This window comes from Aquarana catesbeiana, linkage group LG09 (genome assembly GCF_042186555.1).
Source record: "Aquarana catesbeiana isolate 2022-GZ linkage group LG09, ASM4218655v1, whole genome shotgun sequence".
Taxonomy (NCBI): domain Eukaryota; kingdom Metazoa; phylum Chordata; class Amphibia; order Anura; family Ranidae; genus Aquarana; species Aquarana catesbeiana.
The window spans coordinates 322,086,125-322,102,721 of NC_133332.1; the positions used below are offsets into that span (position 1 = coordinate 322,086,125).

General features: G+C 48.9%; 1 protein-coding gene across 1 annotated transcript in view; it reads right to left on the minus strand.

Annotated features, from left to right (window-relative positions):
• Positions 1 to 16,597, minus strand: part of LOC141108849 (transcription initiation factor TFIID subunit 1-like) — a gene marked incomplete in the record, with an annotated part of 63,126 nt that overhangs the window by 18,757 nt on the left and 27,772 nt on the right. Inside the window, 10 exon segments of the mRNA XM_073600816.1 lie at positions 1,231 to 1,315; positions 1,407 to 1,499; positions 1,916 to 2,038; positions 4,065 to 4,132; positions 4,764 to 4,941; positions 6,121 to 6,219; positions 9,819 to 9,927; positions 10,529 to 10,740; positions 13,557 to 13,722; positions 15,838 to 16,051. Coding sequence (XP_073456917.1) covers positions 1,231 to 1,315; positions 1,407 to 1,499; positions 1,916 to 2,038; positions 4,065 to 4,132; positions 4,764 to 4,941; positions 6,121 to 6,219; positions 9,819 to 9,927; positions 10,529 to 10,740; positions 13,557 to 13,722; positions 15,838 to 16,051 — 1,347 coding nt within the window.

Here is a 16,597-nt window from a genome sequence, read left to right on the forward strand (position 1 = left end):
CCGCTATAAGTCGCTGATCACCACCATTACTTGTATAAAACAAATGAAAATTCCATAAAAATATCCCACAGTTTGTAGACGCGATATATAAACCAATCAACATACACTTATTGGGATTTTTTTTTTTTTTACCAAAAATATGTAGCATTTTTTTTTTTAATTGGATGTTTTATAGCAGAAAGTAAAAAAATATATAAAATTTTCGCTCTTTTTTTGTTTATAGTGTTAGGGAAAAAAAGGACGTGAGTTTTGTTTGTGTACAACGTCACACGACCGCGCAATTGTCAGTTAAAGTAACGCAGTACCGAATCGCAAAAAAATGGTCAGGAAGAGGGGGGGGGGGTAAATCTTCCCGGAGGGAAAGTGGGTATGCAGGGCTGCTGTTAGGAATCACAGGACCCTGTACAGCCTACCGGGCAGGGCGGGGAGGGCGGGGAGGGCGGGGAGGGCGGGCAGGGCGGGGAGGGCGGGGGTATTCTCACTAAAAATTCACTTTAAAAAAAAAAAAAATTATACAGCACAGCGAAACCTGAAGCGCTGCAGGGGGGGGGGGGGGGATCAGAAGCAGGCAGAACAGGGAGGGGGAATCGGTGCGGAGGGGCAATTACAGGAAGAATGCCCTGTGTCTGTGTCTCTCCCTGCAGCAGCTGAAAGCCGATGGGATGGGGAGAAACCGGCTTTTAGCTGCTGCAGAGAGACGCACAGACACAGGGCATTCTTCTGTAGTTGCCCCTCCGCACCGATTCCCCCTGCTGTTCAGGCCCCCTTGTGTGCCCGGACCCCCTACAGGAGGACTGGTGGTCCCGCCCTATCAGCAGCCCTGTGGCTTTGTGACAGTTGGCATTCCTGTCATGCCTTGTAACTTTTTTGTAAACCATTAAATTGATGGGTTTAGTTCCACTTTCACAAAGGAGAACATGAACATGCATGCCGGGTCTGCTATTTTATATGCTCCTTAGGGTTAGAAGCGCCCCTGTGTGGGCTTACCCCTGAGGGGCGATTGCTTGTTGGGGGGGCGCCGTGTATATTGTGATTCTTTACTTCTTCTAATAAATCTTCTTGTACCAGAAAATGCAGCACAAGGCACATGAAGAGACACGTTAGATAAACGCACTTTTGATGCATTGCGGTGAGTGTGGTGTGAAGGGACCCGACACAACATTTGTATTAGAAGAACCCCCCCACCCCCGATGGTGGACTCACCATCCCCCCTCCCCCCCCGGTACTCACCGTTATACTTCACGCTGTTTGTACAGATCAGATTGACATCGGCCAGGAAGTTCTCCCGATTCTGATACTTGTGCTTTGAAATATTCTAGAATACAGGAAGGGATCACATTGAGGGGAAATGGCGGGAATACAAAGGTCATCAAAGGAAGAGAAAACCACTGACCCCTCCCCCTTACCTGGCGGATCGTTTCCAGGTCCATCGGGTTGGGGATGACTTTATAGTAGTCGGGAACAAACTTTTTGTTGACAGGAAGATGGAACGGCCATGACTGCGGAGAAGAGAAGAGAGAGGAGATTTCTACCAATCAATGTACAGAATTCTACATGGATTGCCACATTCACCAAAACAGAGGCCACATTCGCCAATACGGAGGCCACATTCGCCAACATGGAGGCCACATTCGCCAATACGGAGGCCACATTCGCCAATACGGAGGCCACATTCGCCAATACGGAGGCCACATTCACCAATACGGAGGTCATGTTCACCAATACGGAGGCCACATTCACCAATACGGAGGCCACATTCGCCAATACGGAGGCCACATTCGCCAACATGGAGGCCACATTCGCCAACATGGAGGCCACATTCGCCAACATGGAGGCCACATTCGCCAATACGGAGGCCACATTCGCCAATACGGAGGCCACATTCGCCAATACAGAGGTTGTTTAGGGGACTCACATCCGGCACGGCCATCATCTTCTGGGTGACTATATTGTCCAGGATGAAGGAGAAGGCCACCTGGTCGTCATCGTCCAGTAAGGGGTTAATGGCTTTCTCCAGCCGGGCCAGCTTATCCTCCTTCTGTAAACAAAATGAAGCCATAAATCAGAACAAACAATCCGGCACCCGGATACACTTCCTCCTCCGCCCGGCAACCCGCCTTCTACCTACTGCATTGTGTGCGATGGCTGGATACACAGAGATGGTTTTATTATTGTACCTGAGGACCCGGATCTGGTCAGCCACACCCTCCACCATCACCTATAGACCTCATAGACCCTTTCATTGCTTTGCCTCCTGAACTTCTCCTTTGTACTGTGATCAGCGAAGCAGAATACTAAGTGTCTATAGGTGTCACTAGAGTCAGGATCCTCTGTGTCTATAGGTGTCACTAGAGTCAGGATCCACTGTGTCTATAGGTGTCACTAGAGTCAGGATCCACTGTGTCTATAGGTGTCACTAGAGTCAGGATCCTGTGTGTCTATAGGTGTCACTAGAGTCAGGATCCTCTGTGTCTATAGGTGTCACTAGAGTCAGGATCCACTGTGTCTATAGGTGTCACTAGAGTCAGGATCCTGTGTGACTATAGGTGTCACTAGAGTCAGGATCCTCTGTGTCTATAGGTGTCACTAGAGACAGGATCCTCTGTGTCTATAGGTGTCACTAGAGACAGGATCCTCTGTGTCTATAGGTGTCACTAGAGTCAGGATCCTCTGTGTCTATAGGTGTCACTAGAGTCAGGATCCTCTGTGTCTATAGGTGTCACTAGAGACAGGATCCTCTGTGTCTATAGGTGTCACTAGAGTCAGGATCCACTGTGTCTATAGGTGTCACTAGAGTCAGGATCCTGTGTGTCTATAGGTGTCACTAGAGTCAGGATCCTCTGTGTCTATAGGTGCCACTAGAGTCAGGATCCTGTGTGTCTATAGGTGTCACTAGAGTCAGGATCCTGTGTGTCTATAGGTGTCACTAGAGTCAGGATCCTCTGTGTCTATAGGTGTCACTAGAGTCAGGATCCTCTGTGTCTATAGGTGTCACTAGAGTCAGGATCCTCTGTGTCTATAGGTCTCACTAGAGTCAGGATCCTCTGTTTCTATAGGTGTCACTAGAATAGAGTCAGGATCCTCTGTGTCTATAGGTCTCACTAGAGTCAGGATCCTCTGTGTCTATAGGTGTCACTAGAATAGAGTCAGGATCCTCTGTGTCTATAGGTGTCACTAGAGTCAGGATCCTCTGTGTCTATAGGTGTCACTAGAATAGAGTCAGGATCCTCTGTGTCTATAGGTGTCACTAGAGTCAGGATCCTCTGTGTCTAGAGGTGTCACTAGAGTCAGGATCCTCTGTGTCTATAGGTGTCACTAGAGACAGGATCCTCTGTGTCTATAGGTGTCACTAGAGACAGGATCCTCTGTATCTATAGGTGTCACTAGAGTCAGGATCCTCTGTGTCTATAGGTGTCACTAGAGACAGGATCCTCTGTATCTATAGGTGTCACTAGAGTCAGGATCCTCTGTGTCTATAGGTGTCACTAGAGACAGGATCCTCTGTGTCTATAGGTGTCACTAGAGACAGGATCCTCTGTGTCTATAGGTGTCACTAGAGACAGGATCCTCTGTATCTATAGGTGTCACTAGAGTCAGGATCCTCTGTGTCTATAGGTGTCACTAGAGTCAGGATCCTCTGTGTCTATAGGTGTCACTAGAGACAGGATCCTCTGTGTCTATAGGTGTCAACTGAGACAGGATCCTCTGTGTCTATAGGTGTCAACTGAGACAGGATCCTCTGTGTCTATAGGTGTCACTAGAGACAGGATCCTCTGTATCTATAGGTGTCACTAGGATAGAGTCAGGTTCTTCTGACCTGGTTTGTTTCGGTCTCTCCCATTTATAGGTTGGACTTAATGGACTTGTGTCTTTTTTCAACCTCACCTACTATGTAACTATATGTGTCTATGTACTAATATTTGTCCACCATTGTCTGGATCACACAGCTCTCAGGATGGCTATACAGATCTGTGTATGTGAACGTTGGTGGTCTGGCCTGTATGGATTACGCCGCTCTCACACATATTACATCGATCTGTGTTGTGTGAATGGGAAGTTCTCACCTCTCTGAGTTTCTCATCACACAGGTCCAGCATGACCTGACAAATCTGGGTCAGGGAGTGTTTGGGTCCTGAAACATGGAATAAGATTGCATTAGGATATAGCATTTTCTATGACTCCACCCACATCCTGTACATCTCTCTCGGACTCCACCCACATCCTGTACATCTCTCTCGGACTCCACCCACATCCTGTACATCTGTGACTCCTCCCACATCCTGTACATCTCTCTCGGACTCCACCCACATCCTGTACATCTGTGACTCCTCCCACATCCTGTACGTCTCTCTCGGACTCTACCCACATCCTGTACATCTCTCTCGGACTCCACCCACATCCTGTACATCTGTGACTCCTCCCACATCCTGTACATCTCTCTCGGACTCCACCCACATCCAGTATACATCTGTGACTCCTCCCACATCCTGTACGTCTCTCTCGGACTCTACCCACATCCTGTACATCTCTCTCGGACGCCACCCACATCCTGTACATCTGTGACTCCTCCCACATCCTGTACGTCTCTCTCGGACTCTACCCACATCCTGTACATCTGTGACTCCACCCACATCCTGTACATCTGTGACTCCACCCACATCCTGTACATCTGTGACTCCACCCACATCCTGTACATCTGTGACTTCACCCACATCCTCTACATCTCGCTCGGACTCCACCCACATCCTGTACATCTCTCTTACCATTGTACAATATACTGTTCTTCAGAATCAGCTCCACCTGTTCACGGAACTCCTCGCGGGACGGGTACATCCGCTTGCGTACGTTCTCCCTCAATGTTTGCAGGTCCATCGGATTGGTCACAATTTTGTAGTAATCTTTCACTACTTTGGCATTAACAGGGCTGTGGAATGGATAGCTCTATGGGGGGGAATAATGAAATCTGTGAGTGTATGAGGATATCTATAACATTCACTATGAATACTAGAGAGGCTGCCCCCTATAGGCTGGAGCACATCATGTCAGTTCCCAGGAGACGAGACACCGCCGGAGAAATGAGCCCTTCTATGGAGAGTGAAGACCATAGAAACGCGCTGATAATGCCGCCATACAGTATACTCTTCTCTATGATCATAGATGGTGACCTTCCTTCCACACAATTAAAGAGAGATCGTGACCTTGTCCATTCAGGGAAAATTCTGTGGTCCCGACCACCCCCTATATTCTCTTCATTGTTCCCCCATTTCTTCTTTCTCTGTCACTCACTGCCACAATTCCCGGTGTTGGATCGATCTTAGAGGGAGCAGTGACATCATCACCTTGTCATGTGACTGTTAAAGCATTTCTCCAGTCACCTTTGTAAACATTAAAAGTCAACTCTATCTGCTGACCAGCCCTGTCCCAGGAACCAGCACCGTCTTCACCCAGCCAGCTTCTTCACCGGTCTTCGGTCCCCAATGCCAACATTTTAACTAAGAGAAGCCAGCTGTAACTGCTTGCAGCTTTACAGCCAGCTACCCACTGCAGCAAGGTCCATAAAGACACGGATGAGCGAGTTTAGGGTTGGAGGAACTAGACTGGCCTGCACAGAGTCCTGACCTCAACCTGATAGAACACCTTTGGGATGAATTAGAGCAGAGACTGCGAGCCAGGCCTTCTCGTCCAACATCAGCGCCTGACCTCACAAATGCTCTTCTGGAAGAATGGTCAAACACTCCCATAGACACCCTCCTAAACCTTGTGGACAGCCTTCCCAGAAGAGTTAAAGCTGTTATAGCTGCAAAGGGCGGAGCCAACTCAATATTGAACCCTCCGGACTAAGACTGGGGGGTCATTAAAGGTCATGTGCGGCAAGGATGTGGAATTCCCTTCCACAGGCGGTGGTCTCAGCGGGGGAGCATCGATAGTTTCAAGAAACTATTAGATAATCACCTGAACGACCACAACATACAGGGATATACAATGTAATACTGACATATAATCACACACATAGGTTGGACTTGAGTCTTTTTTTTATCAACCTCACCTACTATGTGTGTGTAAAGGCAGGTGTCCCAATACTTTTGGTAATATAGTATGTATATTAGGAATTATACTTACATTGGGCATATCTCTCATGTCATTAATAATGGATTCCAGCACAGAGGACAGGGTGACCATGGGATCCGTCCTTCGGCGATGTATGGATTTATGGGGGCGCTGAAACAGGACAACAATTAGGATTTTATTATTTCTAAGTGAGAAAAAAGGCAAAAGATACAAAATAGACTCCAATACGAGAACACACAATACTCCTGGACAAAGGATTGTGCCGTCATTTCCTCATTTTTTTTTGTGCCAGATAATACTGACCACATTTCTAAAGAAAACAGAAAATGGAGGAAGAGGTCGGGGAAATGTTACAGTGAGGGGGGAAAAAGTATTTGATCGGCTGCTGATTTTGTAGGTTTGCCCCACTGACAAAGAATCGATCAGTCTAAAATTTTACTGGTCGGTTTATTATAACAGTGAGAGAATAACAACAAAAATATCCAGAAAAACACATTTCATAAAAAGTTATAAATTGATTTGCATTTTAATGAGTGAAATAAGTATTTGATCCCCTATCAATCAGCAAGATTTCTGGCTCCCAGGTGTCTTCTATACAGTTAACAAGCTGAGGATTCTCTTAAAGGGAGTGCTCCTAATCTCAGCTTGTTACCTGTATAAAAGACACCTGTCCACAGAATCAATCAATCAATCAGATTCTAATCTCTCCACCATGGCCAAGACCAAAGATCTGTCCAAGGATGTTGGGGAGAAGATTGTAGACCTGCACAAGGCTGGAATGGGCTACAAGACCATCGCCAAGCAGCTTGGTGAGAGGGTGACAACAGTTGGAGCGATTATTCACAAATGGAAGAAATAAAATAACTGTCAATCTTCCTCGGTCTTAGGGTTGCCACCTCATTCCTTTAAACCCGAAAACATATGAATTACACAGGTTCTGAGGCTGATTTAATGCAGATAAGGCACCAAGTGAGTTTAATCACCACCTTAATCAGTCTCAGAACCTGTGTACTTCAAGGCTACATTCTCCCCCCACTTGAATTCTTTGGTCCCCAAAGAGGTGGGGATATTGGACTAACCAAACATTAATGAAGAAAAAGATGTGTTCAGGTTTAAAGGGATGAGGTGGCAACCCTACTCGGTCTGGGGCTCCATACAAGATTTCACCTTGTGGAGTCTCAATGATTATGAGAACGGTGAGGAATCAGCCCAGAACTACACGGGAGAATCTTGTCAATGATCTCAGCTGGGACCATAGTCACCAAGAAAACAATCGGTAACACACTACACCGTGAAGGACTGAAATCCTGCAGCACCCGCAAGGTCCCCCTGCTGAAGAAATCACATGTACAGGTCCATCTGAAGTCTGCTAATGAACATCTGAATGATTCAGAGGAAAACTGGGGGGAAGTGTTGTGGTCAGAGGAGACCAAAATCGAGCTCTTTGGCATCAACTCAACTCGCTGTGTTTGGAAAAGGAGGAGGAATGCTGCCTATGACCCCAAGAATATCATCCCCCACCGTCATACATGGAGGTGGAAACATTATGCTTTTGGGATGTCTTTCTAGTAAGGGACAGGACAACTTCATCGCATCAAAGGGACGATGGACGGGGCCATGTACCATCAAATCTTGGGTGAGAACCTCCTTCCCTCAGCAAAGGCATTGAGAATGGGTCGTGGATGTGTATTCAAGCATGACAATGACCCAAAACACATGGCCAAGGCAACAATGGAGTGGCTCAAGAAGCACATTAAGGTCCTGGAGTGGCCTAGCCAGTCTCCAGACCTTAATCCCATAGAAAATATGTGGAGGGAGCTGAAGATTCGAATCACCAAACGTCAGCCTGGAAACCTTAATGACTTGGAGAAGATCTGCAAAGAGGACAAAATCCCTCCTGAGATGTGTACAAACCTGGAGGCCAACTCCAAGAAACGTCTGAACTCTGTGATCGCCAACAAGGGTTTCTCCACCAACTACTAAGTCATGTTTTGTGAAGGGTTCAAATACTTATTTCACTCATTAAAATGCAAATCAATTTATAACTTTTTTGAAATGTGTTTTTCTGGATATTTTTGTTATTATTCTCTCACTGTTATAATAAACCAACCAATAAAATTATAGACTGATCGTTTCTTTGTCAGTGGGGCAAACCTACAAAATCAGCAGCCGGTCAAATACCTTTTCCCCCTCACTGTATATGTTGGGACAGGGCAGGAGAGGAAATGATGACTGGAAGAGGAATATCAAAGGTTGAACATTTCTCTATTATAGCGCCCATCACAGGCTGATTTTATGGGGAGATTTCTGCAGAATTGTGTCAGCAGTCTTCAGGAGATGAGTCCCTCCGATGTGATTGGTGAGTTACATCAGCAGACACACTGCACCTGCGCTCATCACACTGTCCCCAACTATAATTATTCTCTATATTCTGCCCTTCTGTCCCGTGATTCCTCTGGCTCCAGGCCTGAAACCCCCCCGATGTCCCGAAGCGTGATTCCTCTGGCTCCAGGCCTGGAACCCCCCCAGATGTCCCACAGTGTGTTCCTCTGGCTCTGGGCCTGGAACTCCCCCTGATGTCCCGCAGCGTGGTTCCTCTGGCTCCGGGCCTGGAACCCCCCCTGATGTCCCGCAGCGTGGTTCCTCTGGCTCCGGGCCTGAAAGCCCCCTGATGTCCCGCAGCGTGGTTCCTCTGGCTCCGGGCCTGGAACCCCCCCAGATGTCCCACAGCGTGTTCCTCTGGCTCTGGAACTCCCCCTGATGTCCCGCAGTGTGGTTCCTCTGGCTCCGGGCCTGGAACCCCCCCTGATGTCCCGCAGCGTGGTTCCTCTGGCTCTGGAACCCCCCTGATGTCCCGCAGCGTGGTTCCTCTGGCTCTGGAACCCCCCTGATGTCCCGCAGTGTGGTTCCTCTGGCTCTGGGCCTAGAACCCCCCTGATGTCCCGCAGTGTGGTTCCTCTGGCTCTGGGCCTAGAACCCCCCTGATGTCCCGCAGTGTGGTTCCTCTGGCTCCGGGCCTGGAACCCCCCTGATGTCCCGCAGTGTGGTTCCTCTGGCTCTGGGCCTAGAACCCCCCTGATGTCCCGCAGTGTGGTTCCTCTGGCTCCGGGCCTGGAACCCCCCTGATGTCCCGCAGTGTGGTTCCTCTGGCTCCGGGCCTGGAACCCCCCTGATGTCCCGCAGTGTGGTTCCTCTGGCTCCGGGCCTGGAACCCCCCTGATGTCCCGCAGTGTGGTTCCTCTGGCTCCGGGCCTGGAACCCCCCTGATGTCCCGCAGTGTGGTTCCTCTGGCTCCGGGCCTGGAACCCCCCCTGATGTCCCGCAGCGTGGTTCCTCTGGCTCTGGAACCCCGCTGATGTCCCGCAGCGTGGTTCCTCTGGCTCTGGGCCTGGAACCCCCCTGATGTCCCGCAGTGTGGTTCCTCTGGCTCTGGGCCTAGAACCCCCCTGATGTCCCGCAGTGTGGTTCCTCTGGCTCCGGGCCTGGAACCCCCCTGATGTCCTGCAGTGTGGTTCCTCTGGCTCCGGGCCTGGAACCCCCCTGATGTCCCGCAGTGTGGTTCCTCTGGCTCCGGGCCTGGAACCCCCCTGATGTCCCGCAGTGTGGTTCCTCTGGCTCTGGGCCTGGAACCCCCCTGATGTCCCGCAGTGCGGTTCCTCTGGCTCCGGGCCTGGAACCCCCCTGATGTCCCGCAGTGTGGTTCCTCTGGCTCTGGGCCTGGATCCACCCTGAACAAAGAGGTCACTTACATTGAGGTAGTCGCAGTGCACGGTGCTCCCCACTCGTCTCTTCTTCTTCTGGGGAAGTTGCTGTTTAGGGAACTTCAGGACCAAAGATTTCCTCCGCACCTCGTCAGCACTGCACAGAGTGGAGGGATTGGGGTTAGCAGTAGAAAGGAATCGATTGTGTTTTCTATTTGTTTATTTTCTTTCCATAAAAATATATAGAAGAACGTTTATTACTTTTTCATCAGATATACAAGGAACCGTTGTGGAGCTTTCACCTTCTTCTCTAATGGAAAGTCCTTTGTCCATGCAGAACAAACCAACAGGTTCTCCTAAAGCTGGCATTAGACAGCCGCTAAAGACCACCATAGTGTGTAAGCAGCGGTCTCTCTGCAGCCATCTGACACGCCTCCTGCTGTGTCACAACTACAGCTCAGCATTCAGCAGGGGGTGTGAGCGTTGCTGATTGGACAGGAGTAGTTGTGACTGAACAGGGGGGGGCGTGTCAGACCTCTGCAGAGAGACCGCTGTTCTCACACAGTATCGTGATCTTTAGCCTGCAGCCTAATGCCAGGCCTGGACTCCTCTACTGGGGGCAGCTTTAGAGAAAGAAAGAGTACAGCGGGACCCCTATAGTTTGTCTGTCCCCCGACATTATTTATAGAACTTTTTCTAAAACTACTAAACAGTTCTCTACGGGAAAGGACATGCGAGTGAAATCCCCTCCCCCATACCTTTCAATCAGCTGTTTGCCCAAAACAATTTTGGTTCCCTCCACTTTAATCAGCTCCTCGTTGTCATTGTGAATGACGGTTTTCTCCAGCTCCTCCTCCTGCTCCTCGGTCATGGCCACGGGATTGGACGGAGGGGCGTTCGTCTGATAGTAGAGGGGGCAGAACTTGTTGGTCCTCATGTGTCCGATCGCTCCACAAGCTCCACATTTCAGCTTCAGAGAGAGAGAGAGAGAGAGAGAGAAGGAATCATAATCAGTATGTACTGTGCCTAATTCACAAAGATACAACACAAGGACATTAATTTATCTCTATGACGGTCATCTTCAAAACTCATCGGGCTTAAAGCGATGTTCCAGCCACAAAAAATGTATATTTCTTTAAAAGTCAGCAGCTACAAACACTATACAAACACTGTCTGTAGCTGCTGACTTTTATTAAGGACACTTACCTGTCCAGGGAGTCCACGATGTTGTCCCCCCCCCCTCCCCCAAGGCCGATCCGTCCATCGGATCAGGTGCAGGCGCCGCCATTCCAACTAAGGGAAACCAGCAGTGGAGCCTTGCGGCTTCACTGCCGATTTCTGACTGCGCCGAATGGCCAGCTTGTCTTCTGGGGGGGACCACACAGGTCCCAGAAGACAACGGGGGGGGGGGGGGGGCTCACCGCAGAAGAGGATGTGACATTTTTTTTTTTAATATCCCAAAACGAGGGATGGAGAGGCGGTCTTCCATTTAAGACCACCTCTCAAAATTGGGTGGAACTCCGCTTTAACCGAAAATAACTGTCACTTTTTTTTTTCTTTCAAACTAAAGATTTTTTTATCCTGACGTGTTCGCCTTGTGATATAAAGATCTGCATCATTTACTTGCAGCTTTCATCCATCAGGACAATTAAAAGGTATTAAAGTGATTGTAAAGGCTGAAGGTTTTTTTACAGAATAAATTATAGAATGCGTGTGTGCCCCTCCCCCCCCCCAGTACTTACCTGAGCCCGATCCAGCAATGTGCACGAGAGCCTCGGCTGTCCAGGACCCCCCCTCCACATTGGCTGAGACAGCAGTGGTAGTCATTGGCTCCCACTACTGTCAGTGACAGCCAGTGAGAGCAGGGGTGGGGCCGAGCAGTGCTGTGTGTGTGTGTGTGTGTGTGAATGGGCGCCCCCAATAGCAAGTTGATATGATTTGGGGGGGGGGATCAGGACTGCTCTGTGCAAAACCACGGCATAGAACAGGTAAGTATAACATGTTCGTTATTTAAAAAATAATAAAAAAGAACCTTTAACCACTTCAGGTCCACCCCATAGCAGTTTTACTGCAACACCTGTGCGCCGGATCACATGTATATATACATGATCTGGCTCTTCCAGGTAGAACGCGCACATGCAGCGGGAGCCCAGGGGCGAGAACCAAAAATGAGATGTAAACAAGGCAGATCGCCGTTCTGTAAACAAGGCAGATCGCCGCTCTGTAAACAAGGCAGATCGCCGCTCTGTAAACAAGGCAGATCGCCGTTCTGTAAACAAGGCAGATCGCCGTTCTGTAAACAAGGCAGATCGCCGTTCTGTAAACAAGGCAGATCGCCGCTCTGTAAACAAGGCAGATCGCCGTTCTGTAAACAAGGCAGATCGCCGCTCTGTAAACAAGGCAGATTGCCGTTCTGTAAACAAGGCAGATCGCCGTTCTGCCAGTAGGGAAGGCATGGATCCTGTGTTCCTGCAAAGCAAAAGTAGTAGTAAAAGCACCCCCCCCATTACTACACATAAACACTGGCTAGGCACACAGTTTACCCTTTGATCGCCCCCTGATGTTAACTTTTGCGCAAACCAATCAATATACACTTATTGGGATTTTTTTTTTATAAAAACACGTAGCAGAATTACATATGTGTTCTAAACTGATGAAGAAATTTGATTTTTTTACATTTATTTTATTGGAAATGTTTTAGAACAGAAAGTAAAAATTTTTATTTATTTTTTTCACAATTGTCGTTTTTTTTAATTTTTTTTTGTTTATAGCGTAAAAAATAAAAAAAGCGCAGAGATGATCAAATCCCACCAAAAGAAATCTCTATCTGTGCGGAAAAAAAGGACATTCATTGTATTTGTGCACAGCGTCGCACGACCGCACAATTGTCAGTTAAAGTAACGCAGAGGCGTATCACAAAAAATGGCCTGGTCATCGGGGGGGGGGGAATATTCCGGAGGGCGAGTCGGTTAATGTCACTTTAATAATCAGTAGGGTGTATCGAGGAGACCAAACAGGTGTAAAAAGAATTCCAGGCACTTCTATCCATTTGGGCCAGCTTGGCCCCGTGATCTGCATGGCGGATGGACTGTAATATACAGTAAGTTGCTCTGTATAATTATTATACAGGATTTATAAAGTGGCGACATTTTACACAGCACAACTTGAGGGTAAACAGTACAACTACAATACACTTTATTACAGGAGGAATCAGAAGATATTCCGGCAGCATCTCAGCCATTTAAGAGAAGCTTTGTATTTTATCCAATAAATATACAAGGCTTCTTCTGATTGGCCGTGGTGGAGAGGCGGGCAGATAATGCCACAATCTCCCTATCCCTATAGTTTTATTATAAGTGTTAGCAGATCTGTGCAGGAGTGGTCAGTTTACTTCTCTCAGCTCTCAAGTGAAGCTACAGGGGCGCCCTGGAGATACACAGCATGGACTTCAGTCCGGGTCTGACATCCCCCGCCCAGCCCAGCCAGTTCTGATTGACAGCAGCTCAGGAGTATCGCTGCCAGAAGCTGCACATTGAGAAGCACAGCGGGAGCAATAAGTGAGAAATCATTCCGCTGATCACACACAGTGAATGCTGCCACAGTCAGAGGTACTGGTTCTTCACATGAGCTTTAAGGAGGATAACCTTCTCCCAATGTACTCATTGCTATACGTCCCAAGTTGGAAGCTCTGATCATTTAGAGCTGGGGGGGAGTTTGAGGGCATTCATGGGGCAATGTGGCTTCACATGTCTTTGCAAATGTATGCAACAAAAACCTTCACATTACCTTGAGATCCGGCCGTTCCTTCATCTTCTTTGGTTTCTTCTCAGGAGGTCCTCTGAGCTTCTCCTTCTCCTGATTGCGTTTCAGTCTGCGAAGCTGTTCCTGGATCCTTCGCCTTTCTTTCCTCATTTCTTCACGATGTTGTTCATCAAAGAGAGCAAACTTCTTGCTAAAACACAGAGAGGACACCATCAGACGATGCCGAGACAAGGGCTAAGAATCCCATTCCAGGACTACTAGGACTACAGAGAGGACAATGTCCAACAACACCAAGACAAGAGCCAAGTACCCCATTCCAGGACTGCTAGGACTACAGAGAGGACAATGTCCAACAACATCAAGACAAGAGCCAAGTACCCCATTCCAGGACTGCTAGGACTACAGAGAGGACAATGTCCAACAACATCAAGACAAGAGCCAAGTACCCCATTCCAGGACTGCTAGGACTACAGAGAGGACAATGTCCAACAACATCAAGACACGAGCTAAGCACCCCATTACTGGACTGCTAGGACTACAGAGAGGACAATGTCCAACAACATCAAGACACGAGCTAAGCACCCCATTACTGGACTGCTAGGACTAAAGAGAGAACAATGTCCAACAACACCAAGACAAGAGCTAAGCACCCCATTACTGGACTGCTAGGACTAAAGAGAGAACAATGTCCAACAACACCAAGACAAGAGCTAAGCACCCCATTACTGGACTGCTAGGACTATAGAGATGACAATGTCCAACAACATCAAGACAAGAGCTAAGGACCCCCTTCCCGGACTGCTAGAACTGCAGAGAGGACAATGTCCAACAACATCAAGACAAGAGCCAAGTACCCCATTCCAGGACTGCTAGGACTACAGAGAGGACAATGTCCAACAACATCAAGACAAGAGCTAAGCACCCCATTACTGGACTGCTAGGACTACAGAGAGGACAATATCCAACAACAAGACAAGAGCTAAGCACCCCATTACTGGACTGCTAGGACTACAGAGAGGACAATGTCCAACAACATCAAGACACGAGCTAAGCACCCTATTACTGGACTGCTAGGACTACAGAGAGGACAATGTCCAACAACACCAAGACAAAGGCCAAGTACCCCATTCAAGCATCCTTCCTCTGCACTGTTAGGACTACATAGATAAAGGTCAGACAATGCCAAGACAAGTGCTAAGCATCCTTCCCCTGGACCATTAGGAGTACAGAGATGACAGTGTTGGACAATGTTGAGAAAAGGGCTCTTAGGACTATAGTGATATTAGACAAGCCTATCTCAACCATGGTGCCACCTGAGGTCCTCAGGGGTTCCGCAGCATCCTGGTGAGGAAAGGCTGTCTGTCAGATCTGATTGTGATCCTGCTCCGACTGTATGTACATCGGCACAGCAGGACCTCGATCGGGACAGCGTAGTGAAGAAGAATGAAAGGGGGAGGCAGCTTTGGTGAGAGGAAAGCGGGGCAGAGGGAATCAGATGGGAAGGTAGGGGTTGGATTTAGCAGCGAAAGTGGGTTACAAAGAAGTGCCAACAGGGGTGATGGGTGGAGTGGGGGTGAGCATAGAGGAAGGTTTGGGAGTACAGAGGTGAGCAGAGATGGGATGTGCGGTACAGAGGAGCGTTTGGGGTACCAAAGGTGAGAGGGGGGGGTTCAGGGTACGGAGGTGAGGGAGGGGGGGTGGAGTTGAGCGGGGGGGGGGGTTGGAGTTGAGCAGGGGGGGGGGGTTCAGGCTACGGAGGTGAGAAGGGGGGGTTGGAGTTGAGCAGAAGGGGGGGGGGGGGGGTTCAGGGTACGGAGGTGAGAAGGTTGGAGTTGAGCAGAGGGGGGGGGGGGGGTTTGGGGTGTGGAGAGAATGGGGGGGGGGTTCAGGGTACGGAGGTGAGGAGAAGGTTGGAGTTGAGCAGAGGGGGGGGGGGGGGTTTGGGGTGTGGAGAGAATGGGGGGGGGGGGTTCAGGGTACGGAGGTGAGCAGGGAGAGTGGGGATGGAGTTGAGAGGGGGGGGTTCAGGGTACGGAGGTGAGGACAGAGGGGGGTGGAGTTGAGCGGGGGGGGGGGGGGGTTCAAGGTGTGGAGGTGAGGAGAAGCAGGGAATTTGTCCGCATGTCGGGAATGTGTGGAATTTTGCGCACGTTCCCCACCATGCAGTAATGTGAACCAAGCTATAAACTGGGGTGTCTTGAGGCTAAAAATACTCTTCAAGGTCCCCTGACTGGAAAAAGGTGAAACTCCGATACTAGACAAAGCCAAGGCAGGCCCCACCCCCTGCACCATCAGGACTACTCACATAAACTCGTCGTCTTTGGTGGTGCGGATCCGGCTGTAGGCGTCGATAACGGCAGGTTTGCGCACTGTCTCACAACGTACGTATTCTTTACCATCCTCATCTCGAAACGTGCGGTAGATCTTCAGTCGGCGGCCGCTCGCTGCAGAATTTAAACTGGTCACAGATGCCGTGTCGTCGTCTTTGTGAGATCCTCCCGAAGCAGCGGAGCCGGTGGCTGAAAAGAAATCACCTGAAGAAGTCACACAACTAACACCCAAAACAGGTAAAATCCCATCCATGTCCATCAATATACTGTATACTATGATATGGAGCATTATATACAGAAAGAGGGAAAGTGTATGGAAACCCCAACAATGGACGACTATATCCCCAACAATGGACCATCATATCCCAAACGATGGACGATCATATCCCCAACAATGGACCATCATATCCCAAACGATGGACGCTCATATCCCCAACAATGGACCATCATATCCCAAACGATGGAACATCATATCCCAAACAATGGAACATCATATCCCCAACAATGGACCATCATATCCCAAACGATGGACGATCATATCCCCAACAATGGACCATCATATCCCAAACGATGGACGCTCATATCCCCAACAATGGACGCTCATATCCCCAACAATGGACCATCATATCCCCAACAATGGAACATCATATCCCCAACAATGGAACATCATATCCCCAACAATGGAACATCATATCCCCAACAATGGAACATCATATCCCCAACAATGGACCATCA